At 39.9% G+C, this 13316-nt stretch overlaps 1 protein-coding gene across 2 annotated transcripts in view; it reads left to right on the top strand.

Moving 5' to 3' along the window:
• Nucleotides 1–13316, top strand: part of Pgant2 (polypeptide N-acetylgalactosaminyltransferase 2) — a 205876-nt gene that overhangs the window by 144333 nt on the left and 48227 nt on the right. For both annotated transcript variants that reach the window (XM_072008480.1, XM_072008481.1), the window contains exons 2-3: nt 11942–12111; nt 12745–12864. In XM_072008480.1, the coding sequence (XP_071864581.1) occupies nt 11942–12111; nt 12745–12864 (290 nt within the window). The remainder of the gene's footprint in view (nt 1–11941; nt 12112–12744; nt 12865–13316) is intronic.

Below are 13316 nucleotides of genomic sequence, written 5' to 3'. Positions count from 1 at the left end.
TTCGAGGAGCAAGTTTCTCTTTCGGCCGATGTTCCCTTCGAAATAATTAGGGGATCACACGCCGCACTAGGCTAAGAAGTTTAATACGCTGGTACGAGTGAAATTTGACGCGCGTTTCGCCGTTTTGATTTACATTCACTAAAATCGAAGTCACGACGCAGTGCAATGACCCGAGCCTCCCGAATGCACAATCTCCGCGGTGCAATACTGTCCGACATTACCACAGAAACAATCGACGATTAAAGCGCGTAGGATGCGAGCTGAATATTAAATTCCTTTTTCAAAGAAGGCTGAGCCAGGCCTCGAGTAAGAGGGTTTCAAAACGTGTTACAATTTTATCCGGCGACGTCCATATTACACTCGACGTAACGTTGCCCATCGACCTCTCGAACCTTTCTCGACCCGTTTCACTGCTATTGTTACGCAAATACGCCTTCTTTATACACAGAGAGGAATTTTCCTTCAACGACCATCCGATACTTGCCCGTTCTTTCCCAATAAAATTCGAACTTGCTGCTTATGCTGGCCACAAAAAGGATATTGGAACTATAGGGTGCTGTTCAACGTGGAAAAAAGCAGGTAGCAACGACGGGCAGACAGTAAATTTACATTAGAGACCAGGCAGCGGGGACACAGGAAAGCTCTCTTCCTGTTTCCAACCCGACGTATTGACTTACATCGTGATCTATCTCCGTGCACGTCATAGATCCCAGGCTGGACGATTCTTCACCGCGAGACGTCCAACTCGAAGTTTCTCTTAACGTTTCGGCGTGAGTTTGCGACCAGTGACGTGGAACGGAAAGCCCGGTCTGAAGTAAGAAAATCTACGAGAGTAGTATTTGTATGATATTGTTGAGCCGAGGCAAGGAAAATATGCGGGGAAGTGAATTCAAAGGGAGCACTACGACGTGAATAAGGCTTGATCCGACTTCGGCTACTCGAGGCAAGCCCGAATCCTCTGTAAGCTTCGTCGTTCAATTGTGACGTCTTGTGAAATTTAAGAGTAAAGGTCGCTGTGCGTGTAATTCTTGAGAAACCTTGATTTCGATGAAATACGCGTATGCGCGATTTTATTTTATGGCACGAAACTAGATTTATTGTTTTCTTCTCTCTCTATTTGTAGATAAACAATTCTTTATTTCCGGAAAGTTTTTACTTCAGGTATAGTACCGTGGAGAATAAAAATGTTCTATTTCCGGCTTCGCCTCTGGAAAAATTTGGTTCGAAATTCATTGAATAAACATGTTTCTGCTTAACACATTACATGGTACACTTTTATTACATTTAACTGTAATGGAAGGTATATAACAACATGACAGAATATATAGGTTTTATGTAGTTAATTTAATTACGTTATAAAATATGAAATGCATCAAGTGTAGAAACAGTCAATCAACCACACCTATTTAATGAATATATTCAGCAACAAATTCTGATATAAAAAATGTTGCTCTGCAATATATTCCGATACGTATTGGCAATCAATATACGTTGACCGAACCTATAATAATTCACTTTACGAGGCATTGTGGCTGAACAAACGAGATTAAGCGATTTAATCAAACTAAAACGGAAGACAATTGTCCATCACGCTTGGAAGCGATCCATTTCGGCGAATCTTTGACGGGAAGCAATCGAACAGCAGCGATGGAGACCGTAGTTGAACTGAAACTGCATGGTTTTTGGAATAAAATTGGGTCGTCGTTGGACAAACCGGAGTTGATCCTTTTTTACCCTGCAATCCTCGCGAGAAAAATAACTGTGTTTTTGCGGGCGCGCAGGTGCGACGCGTTTTAATAAAGTCGCCCGTTTAATTGTCAAGCTTTTTTATCGCATCCGCGTCTCGCATTGGAAACGCGAAGTGAGTTGCTGGCGCGGAGCCAAAGCGATTTCGCGGCGTACGTACGTTTAAGAAGAAATTTAAACGTCGTCCGTGAACGAGATTCTCTTCGTCGGTCGAAAGAGGAAAGTTCGTCGATCTGGCGTAATCTTCGCGGCGATAAACCGGCAAAATTCCATTAAAAAGCGCTGTATAAGTTACACAACGAAGTTCGTATCCCTGTTTCAACTTAACGTATTGACACGCGCGATGTTTTTTAAAAGCTTGGCTAACTTAAAGTCGGCGAGAGCTTTGGCGAGCGGGTAAGCTTGTCAAGGATGTAATTAACTAATGTTAGTGTACCGCACACCTCTCGTGAACAGACCGGGAAAAAAAAATCTTGAGAAAGGGAAAGGGAAATGGAAGAGAGGAAGAAGAGATGGAAAAGTTTAAAAATCAATTTTAATAGGAAGCTTGTTCGTGCTCCGGGGAAGTTCGAAAAGAAGTTGCGTTGAGATAAGAACCATCTTAAAAACCGTCTTCGCTCGTTGCAAAAATTCGTCCGGCCACTTCTTGGCCGACTCTTGATGCGAACACGATCGACTCTGCGATTTAATGAAAAAGACAGAGACGGTAGTAACGAGCGAAACGAGCGTGCGAAATGGGTCGAGCGCTCGTCAGCTTTCCGTTACCAAGTAGCCCGGCCGAATCCTCCATCCTATCGATAATCTATGGAAATTATCGAAGGGACGAACGTATAATTCCCTGTCGTTTTCGTCCGTCGAAATTTCTGGGAATAATCGAACGAAACTTTCGCTAACAAAGGGCTTAAAGAAGCTATTTGAAAGCTCGAGAAACTGCCTTGGAAACTTTGGAACGACAAAGTTAAGAGAAATTATTTCGACAAGAGGAAGATTATACGAAATCAAAAGAAAATAGGAAAGAAGACATCTTCCAGGCAACCTGTCCTGGTGAAGAGCGATTCAAACACGCTTCGGTGACAAACTTTCACCCTTTATTTACACCGTATCACGCACAGTGGACGAAGCCCATCTTCGACAGATTCTCCAACAGAGCATCGTTCCGCGACTACAAAGGATAGTAGGAGCAGTCGCTTGCATCTGGCCAGGAAACATCCCCCTAAGGGTTCTTTCACAGGACTGGCTCTGGCTGCGACGTCCGATTTCAACGGCTGCAATATGTCCTGGAAGAGAGTCTCTGATAGCTCGCGGAGAGACTCGAGTTCCGCAGAAAGATCGAACGAGCGGATGACGGTCTATTGTTGCCGGTTAATTAAAGAAATTGATGAAAGATTAAAGAGTTCCTTCTGATCACTGTAGTCTTCGTCGTCGTCGTCGTCGTCGTTATCGTTCGTTGTTCGACATACATCCCCTTGGCCATCTAAGTAAAGAGAGAAGTACCTGGAACTCGATCGACGACGTATTGTGCTTCAAATATCGAGTTTTCTTTTCATTTTACCTTTTTTACGCGTGCCTATATATCTATATATGGAAGAAGAAGGGGACGGAACAACGTAGAGAATAGACTGTAAAACTGAGAGAGTAAGAGTCACCGAGACAGCTCGGTGATCTTGTCTCAGGATAAAAATTTCATCGTCCTATCGTCGTCGACTCGCATACAGATTCTCGTCTCCGGGTAATTAATTACGACCTGGTCTCGTCTCGAGAAAGATCAGGGCAAAAAACTTTCTCCTCCCCTCCATACTGGTATCCGTATTTCATTCGCTTCACTCCCCAATGATTTTTGCATTTTTTTTTCTTTCCTCTCTTTTTCTCCCTTGATTTCTGCTCCTCGTTTTTCTTCATCGATGCGGGTTAATTGAGTTGGGAAATTAATCTTGTTTAGCTGACTCGGTGAAACGGTTTGGTTTCGCTCGATCAAATTTATATTCTTCTTTTCGGACAAACGAACCAGAGGAAGGCGTGACTTTCACCCTATGCCCGTTATGTAAGTATCGATCTTCCACCCTTGAAGTCTGTTAGCCACCGAACAAGGAACGTGGGCTGGTTGCCGTTTGATGTACAGTTACATGAAACTTGGAGTCCCGTTTATAATTGGAATTAAACGAACCAGATCTTTCGCTCGACGAAGCGGCCCAACGATCTTCTTCTTCTAAGTCACCCTCTAGGGAATTAAAATCTTTCACTTTAATGTTACCGGTGGTAGTTAATTCGTGTAAGATTTGGAATAGATGATACCGCGTGAAAATTTGATAGTACGTGATAAGAATTTGTATCGTGTATATGGGATCTCTGAAAGTGTGATATGATTGGAAAGCAGGGGAACTATGAATAAATTGTTAAAGAATTGTAAAAAAGCTAAAGTTCGAAGAAACGGAATTTAAAAGAATCGAATCCTATTGAGTGCATTGTTCTTTTCTAATCGTTAAATCTAGAATATATTATTTTATTTTATATTTAAATAGTCCCGGTTATATATAATATTTAGTAAACAGCTTTCTGCAACCAGTACTTTTAAATTGCTTCTGTAGGTATCCTTATAAATCAAGTGCAACAATCCCAAAGGTAGGAATAGAGTCAGACATCAATCCACGTCAGCTGAGGAACCGCGCGTGGCCAACAATTCCAGCATCCACAGCAATTACCCCGGCCGTAACATAGAAATAGTCAAGCCACGTCCACCAAATACGTTCGTAGAAGGACAGAGTTGTGGCCAAGGAAGCTGTGTTGGGATCCTAAGTGGATTGCCGTGGAGACATTAAATTAGCCAAAATCCGATGGTGATCCGACCAGCAATGGTTGAAAACCGCGCTGGCTAATACGTCAGGAATTAACCGCGGCAATCTTGTGCACACGAGGCGATGTCGGCTCTCCTCGAGAGGTCGATCAGGCTCGCGAGTCCGCTCGGAATAATCGCCCGATTAATCCTCTCGCGAAACGACAACGGCCGCCAATGACGGTCCTGTTTAATTAACCGACGAACGAGACCGTTCCCCTCCGTGAAGCATTGTGATTTCGTTTGTTTACGGCTTTTACAATCGGGCACAGATTGTTACACGTTAGTAATCGCGAGGATCACAAAACTATACCATTAATTTGCGTCGCGTTTCGTAATTCGTACGGGGACCACGTTAATTACGTCGGCAGAATGTAATAAACGTTTCGTTTCGTCGTCGGTTATTCCACGAGTGTAATTTCACGGTTAATTGGAGGTATGGACGTTGATTGCTCGCGGTACTTCGCGTTGGGAAATCGCGGCGCACCGTTTCGAAACGCGCCGATAATCCAAAATTTTCACGGATAAATTAGAGATTAACTTGTCTGTTTTTTTAGGTTCGGGTAAATTAACGGTAGATAGAGCTTGGAGGAAGGGACGGCACTCGAGAATCGAAGTGGTCGATTTATCTGAGCGCGTAGAAAAAATGACAGCCAAGAATAAATCGAGTGAGATTTACTCGAACGGGTATAAGGCGCTTTCGTCGAATTTTCTGATTCTCCCTTCGGCAGATATCGCGCCGATTTTTCGGGATAAGTTTAGCCGATTTATGTCAGCTAAAAGCTCTTTACTTCTGATTCTGATATACGCGCCGCGCTGTCTCTGATCGTGGAATAAAAACATTTGTACGATCAGTTTCAATTCTGCCTCGTTCAAAATGTAACACCTTACGTGTATATCTACTCATCTGATTCATAAGATTCCATCATTTCGAAAGAAAAAGACAAAAATCCAAGCTGCCAAAAAATGAATTCTCTGGAAATGTATTATATATATAACATAATATGTATAAAAATCAAATCTAAGGAATTTCCTTTCTCGTGTTCGCTAGAGTATGCATCACGTGACGAATCGATCAGAATGTGTAAACAAACCAACTGAGAATGTAAACAAACAGATGCAGAATATGAACAAACCGATAATGTAAATAAACAAAGCGGGAAGGCAAATAAACAAATAGCTTGTAACACAGGCGATATGTGTAGTCCACACAGCAGATATTGACTAGAAAGTGGAAAGCGTTAGCAGTGGAATATTAAGCATGTAGCAGGAGCCAAAACGTAGCAAAGTCTTAAAATCAGTCACAAATTTACAATAAGCACTACCTGACGTCTTGGTTAAAACAGTACGAACCAATTTCTAATACGCAAATTATTTTATAGAATACATTGCGACTAAAACTTATACCTACGTTAGAATTTTTTCTTCGTCTTCTAATTTATTGTGTATTGTCAATTTTGTATTTGTATGTGAAACAGGGTTAATCACAGTCAGACTGATATCTATGCAAATTTATATTTTTATCAACACAACTGAAGGAATAAAAACTAAGTAGAGCTTTACCTTCAGTTATTATAATGGCCACTTTTCTTTGTATATTTTTGCATATTATTTACATGTAAATTTTCCATAAATGCATAAACTTTTATAATTCAGCTATAAATCGACTTTTTTTTATTATACGGAATCTTAAAATAGAATGTAATTACTCTAAATTGATGCTAGCTTTAAAGTATCGGTCACTGTTTTCTTCTAGATAGTTTAATTTCTTCACTATGTTTTGGTTACCACACTACACGATAAAACGCATGGGAGACAATTACACGGGTGACTTAAGCTATGGCCATTCAAGAAATCGGTTTCAGGCGATTTCCTAAATCCTTAGCGGGTTGACTTAATCCGCGCGGGACACCAGGACGAATTTAAGCGTCCAAGTGTCAGCTGTCTACTTTGTCCGACGAACGTATCCTGGCAAATCCGCGGCATGTAGTTTCTATATGCAAATCTACTCATAACTCACCAGAAACGTATCTGACCACGCTAGCGGCGTGTAGTAACCCTCCCTCGTTCTTCTCGTTTCTCGGCTTTCGCGTACTTTTCAGGACGTTCCCCGTCTCCGAAGTTCTTCTCGAAATGTAAATCGTCAGGGAACCGCTGAAGAACCGGCTAGGGTGGAAAAACAGGGGCTGGAATATGCCTCTTCAACCTAATGTTGAGATTCGGAGGAGCGGATCTCGTACAATGCCCAATATATCTGAAAATTTGTTCTTCCTTAAAAAAATTCTTTATTATATTCTTTATTATGGTTTTATTATCTTGTATTTTTTATTTCGGTTATATCGTATCGCGATATACTCCGAAATTTGATATTAAATATGTAACACGAGTACTTGGATAATTGTATAACCCCGAGGGTTCAATTGTCCCGATAGTTTCGATAATACGACCATCCTAACTATCCGATAGTTGTAATAGTCCGTTGATTGACTTGATACATCGATAATCCCAATTGTCTCGTGATCCCGATCGCTTGATAACTACGCTCCACTGATAGTTTAGCTAATCTGAAGTTTAATAATCTGGTAACCTTGGCAGTCTCGATTGTAACATCAACTTGATCATGTGATAATTCTAATTAATCAGCTGCTCTAGTTCTCTAACTATCGCAATTATAATCTTCGTCGTTTACATTCTATTATGAATGCGTATTATGCATAATTTGTGCGAAACGTGCATTAATGATTCTGATGTATTAACATATTAATGTATGTAAGGCCGCTGGCATAATAATTACATTTCTTTATGTAAATTGATGCTAAATTATGGTAATGTAGAGAAAAGAATTAATAATAATTAGTCATATAAATTTAGTCATATAACTTCTCAGGTTATTGTCTTTGCTTCAATTACAGAAATTTTCAACTTTCTATTCCAGGATTTCCATAATAGCTTTCTATTTATCTTCATAATCTTCTAATTGAAATCAACTAAATTTTTCTATTTTTACATACCATTTAATCAAGTCAATTTTTCTATCCTTACGTATCATTTAATCCCAATAAATTTTCAATACCAGCGACCTAAGTTTCAAAAATTTTTTAGAGGAATCGAATTTTCGGTCTTCTGGTTAAGCTTATTTATCAACAAGTACCGATATTTGTAAATTGCAAACTTCGTACATCTACCATCTTTCTTCCTATCATGGTAGAACAAGTAGAGGAAATTTAGTTGGAAGGTGAAGCGCTCACGTTTGGATAGGCAGACAATCAGGGATCGTATTAGCGGCAGCGTAGTGTACGTGACGATTACGGTTCACCCTGTGACACAACGCTTCCAGTGACGGATGACGGCGTCATCATAATTTACTCGGGGAAAATGTATACTCGCGCGGCGATATCGAAACAGGCCAATATCGTTAACTCTAATTCGCTTACGTTTGCGTAGGCATTGTTGAGCGCCAATAACGAGATTAATAATGCGACCCTCGTCGATAATAATCGTGGAATCACGCACCGTGCCAATATCGGCCCCCTCAATTTTGGTTAGCCAAGGCTAAAATAAAGAAATACACAGTTACAAGATAGATTTCATGTGTTCCATTAATCTTAATCCACCTCTGCTATGTTCCTTTCTTTTTATTTTTTCTTTTTCTTTTTTTTTTTTTTTTATTCTTCTCTTCTGAGTAAAGGTTTAACGAAATGATTGAAGGCATAGAATCGTTGTTACAACTACGAACATCGATGATCGATTACTAACGGAGGTTCGAGAAATTCTACGCTACGTTACTCTGTAATTAACACAATGAGAAACGAGAAACTGCCAGTTCGTTGAACGTTATTGATCCATGGGAAGAAAACGCTTTTACTCCACTACGTTGCTTGGTTTCGAACCAATATTGTTTTCCTGTGGTTAAAATTTTTTTAAAAATTGAAATAGATATGAGCAAATGGTCGATATACGTGATTTTGTGTTTCCATTTTATGCGGGGAAAGTTAAAACGAGTGTGAAATTGACGTACAAACATTTGAGAATTGCGATTCTAATGCAAAAGTGATTTATAACATCACCAATATAAACATGTACGATGCAAGTAAACAGCTATGTATAAGTTTATATTTGTTCATAAAAGTCAGTATTAAATTTATCGAAAGCACCTGGATATATTCAGTAATTTTAAAATTAATAAGAATTCCACTATAAATTTAAATAAAAATCCATATCTGACTTAATCGGAGGACAAAATATTTCAACATCAATTTATTAGAACTGAACACTACTTGTAAAATTCCATTCTTTTTAACAATAGATTTGGAATTTCATACATACGGGAAACGCGATACATTTGATTTTGATAGAATTATACGATTGCACTTGATTCGGCAAACGGTACGTGAATCAAAAGGAGGACAAAGGAATATCAACTATTTGGACTGGTTTGCACGTGATTGTACGTGGTTCCTGTAGCGGCAGCGGCGCCTTTTTTCATGTTTCCGTTTTCGTCGTGTCGCTGCAGCACACTGGTCCTGCGACCGCAGCCACGGTCATTGTTCAAGTCTATCACGATAAGCCCGTGCCGCTGCATTTCCGGGGGCTTCGCGTAATCGTTGCACGCGCAATGAATTTTATGACGGATACGTGCGGCGAATTTGTCAAGCGAAAAGAGATAATGCGACGAACCCGCGATCGTGTCGCGGATTGCACCATGCAACTCCGACGAACGATCGATTGCCAGACACGTGAAAATGTACTTTTCTCAACGTGTCATGGACAATAAGAACAAAGGAAACGACAACAGTAGCATTCTAAATACAGTGGAACTCCATTTATCGGAATCTGTTAGCAAACAGTTCATGTAACTGGAATTCGTATAATAGGAATTCGATAGAAATTAGATTATAAGTATGAATTTAAGTACCTAACATGATTAATATGAACATAAGCTTGGAATTAAGTAACTTGTTTGGGATGAACATAAGCTTGAATTTAAGTAACTTGGTTAATCGAAATAACGCTTTACTAAACTTTCGTTTCGATAAATGCAGTTTCATTGTATGTACTCCATTCGTAGTAAAATTTTATTGACTGTTTGAAGGAACAGATAATTATTGAACATTGTTACTGACAGAATATCAATAATCAGTTTTAGACCAAGGAAAATTATGAAACATTAAAGAAGTAGGCGGATCTGTCGCCAAAATATCATTCAACTCTCGAGTATATCAAGTTTATTTCAAACGTCACGTTTCGATGTCACGTGGTTCGCGAGGGAACCGGATGCAACAGCTTGCCGCGCTGTGGCTAGCCGACTGCACTTCCGGTTTAATGCAGCCCCTGACCCGTGAATTAATATTTCATCGCGGCTACGTTTTGCCGCGTTTCTCTCTTCCCTCTTTCCATTCGCTCTCTCTCTCTCTCTCTCTCTCTCTCTCTCTTTTTCTGTCCAATTCAGCTTTCACGGTCCGTTTTTCATCGACTGCTCGACTCGCCCCTTTGTTCTCGTTCGAGTCATTTACTTTCCTCTGCATCTTTGACCGTGAATCCGAGCCACGCCATTTACCACCCTCGTAGAAAGTATCGCTATTTACAGCTCACTCCCGGGACGCTGGGATTGTTTGCGCTCGCCCTTTTGTTCCTGCGATCGATCAACGATGTCGTTGTCTCCCCCCCCCCTCCCTCCGTTCCGATCTTAATGCACCGTGACATTGCCCGATGCAATACGACGAAGCCTCCCAGGATTTTATGCTCATCGCCCCGTCCATGACAATTCGATCCCTCGTTCGAGATCTCTATGATTCTTTCATTGAATCCTAACTGCTTCCTGTCGCGAATGTTTTCCATCTAGTTGCATATGAGTCTCAAATCCTTCGGTACATATTTTGCAAAATATATAATTCTATAAAATTCATGAACGATCGATTGTGAAGTAGATACGTCTCGATCTAACGTTTGCTGCAGTCTATTCGTAATTTTCATCATTGCACTGCAAGGCACACATCATGGGCACAATGTTCGAAGTCAAAGTGACATCAACGGTTAATAGACATCTGCACAACGGGTCAGTTCTGTCGGGACTCCTATTGCTGACACGAATCTATGCTACGCAAACAGAGAGGTCGAGATCCAGGATGGAAGCCGATGAGCAAAATTCGATGACCTATATATCTGATGCACAATGTGTCCTCCCAGGTACAAAGGGCATACGGCGGAAATACGAAGTGCGCGACTCTCCATATCGATTCAAAATCAATACGGCGCGGTGTATCTCGATGATGTGTCAATACAAAGAGCCCTGGAGCGTGCAGCCAGACCTGGCCAGTCTTACAATTGGTTCTTGTACCGAAGCCAACTAAAGGCCTCGAGAGCCGCGAAGGCCGACGGTTCTTGCATCGATTTCGTGCCGTTGAAAACTCCGGGCCATTCGGGGATAGCTTACGCTGCGACTGGCCGACGAGTTTGCGAATCGAATATTTCGAAGTGTCGGTCGATACTTCGAGGAACGTTCGATGTTATCCAACGTGGAACAGAACGTGCTTCGAATTCTTGGCTGTGTTTTAGTCGAGAAATTGTTGATTAGTTTGTCAGATAGTTTCTTTCATAATGTGAGAAGAGCTTTTTGATTTGTTACACTTTGCGTGTGAAGCTGTTCCTGTAGATGAAAATGGATTAGAAATGGGCGGTGTATAAGATAACAAAAGAAGATTACAACAAGTTATAAAATTGTCTTATAAACTTGTTATAAACTTGTTATAAAATTGCTATAAACTTGTCAAGATAGAAAAAGTATTTCGCAACTACTTGTATAACATAAATTTACTTAAAAAACAAAGAAAGATCCAAGGAGAACTTCAAGGCTTTAAATGTATGTATATAGTGAAAAATTACTAAATAAGTCATTTTTACTTAGGTGGATAGAATAGTTCGGCGGTGGCTGCTTGCTGCCTTATCAAAGTATCATTAGAATGGATGGCAGAACTTAGAAATGTTCACGAAGTGCTAAGCATCGACTTCGACGAACGGTGTTGCAATATAGATACCAAGTATGCGTTTGGAATATCGGTGTCGCACGAGTTATAGTACAATCGTGTATGATGCCAACTTGCAATGGCAGACCATCCAATACTTCGAATGGGGCTTTTACAGCTTTTATTACACTTGCTGAAATTTATTACTAGTTAACGTGCAGTTTTTACTATAAGCGTTTTGCTATCTTCAGTCTCGTTTATGAGAAGTTTTAAATGTTTTTTTAACAGATGCTTTTATCAAATCGGTCTTTTATCGTTGCAATGTCTTGCAAATGAAATATTTGTGCTCGAGATTTCGAAATTTGATAAAACGATATTTTATAGAATTTTTGTTTGTTCGCAGAACGAGAACAGAGCCCTACGATTGAAGGAGCCTGCGTCGCTGGCCCTTTCTGCCGCAAATTCTGGCAACTACGTGGACCCTGATGGCACTGCCATTGTGATGTCTTCCGAATTACTGCCTGCACCCACTCCGGATCCAAGGGTGACATGGAACTACTTCGACGAACAGGGGTAAAATCGACTGACAATACTGTCAGTTATATTCTATTTTTGAACATGTTCTAGCAATTATTTTCTATTTGTAAAACGAACTCCGATTGATGAATTATTGCCTCTTCTATACAACTTCCAAGTGTTTACACACTTAATGGTTCTTGATATCATTCGAATAAAGTTGATTATAATTTCATTTCAATTAAATGAATGAATATTTATTTATCATAAATTATAAAATTCGATTTCACCATCGAAATTCGCTGCATAATTTTAATATACGCTGAGTAGCGAACACGACGATGCAGTGCGATAGAAAGTATTATTTGGAAAGTGGCCGAAGTGCAATCTCGATGCGAGGCACAAGAACTGAATACTAATCGGCACTCATAACAGTCGTATGCATTGTTAAACGTCCGAAAAACCATTCCAAGATCCGCTATTTATGTACCTGCAACGGAACTGCGGACATTCCTTTCTCTGTTCCTCTCTCGGCTTGACGAATTGAAACTAATTATTTCACTAGTTGAAATATATAGTTCGTGACACGCACCATCCATAAACGAAAACTTTCACGTGGAATTCTCTTACAAAATACAAGGATTTTTGCTCGTTTAATTAATAATATTTGCATATTGATAATGCTTCTAGATATGTGTCGAGAGGAGGATTAAGAGCAGGAGAGGATCCATATGCTAGGAACAAATTCAATCAGGAAGCTTCCGATGGACTTCCCAGCAATCGCGATATACCTGATACACGCAGTGCAATGTAAGTAAACTATTTTCTTGTTACCAATTATATTTTAGGATATTCTCGTTCAATCGAGTCGATATCATTAATTGGTAAAGTATTGCTCAAAAAGGTGCTGGAATCTTTCTTAATTTTCTTTAATTTTATTTAACAATCTTTCTACTTATTTATTAACTTCAATTGATTCAGATACAAGCTTTTATAAAAGTTGAAATACGTCTGTTTAAATGGCCATGTAAAATTGAAATTATTATTGATTTTTCAAAATTTATGGAAACGTTTCCTAAGAGTCTGACGATCTAAAGACGTAACTTCAGACCTAAGTAATTAGAATGAAACTCTTCTTGTTCTAAATGAACGCAGTCTTTAAAAGAGAAGTTCGTTCGCGATGAAATAAAAACGAGGCAATAACGTCGATCGAGTGTCATCCAACTGTATATCGCGACGATCTTCAAGTCGATGAACTGACA

The sequence above is a fragment of the Bombus fervidus genome, chromosome 8, assembly GCF_041682495.2.
Source record: "Bombus fervidus isolate BK054 chromosome 8, iyBomFerv1, whole genome shotgun sequence".
Taxonomy (NCBI): domain Eukaryota; kingdom Metazoa; phylum Arthropoda; class Insecta; order Hymenoptera; family Apidae; genus Bombus; species Bombus fervidus.
The sequence above is the reverse complement of the archived record's forward strand: the minus strand, read 5'-3'. Positions and strand labels throughout refer to the sequence as shown.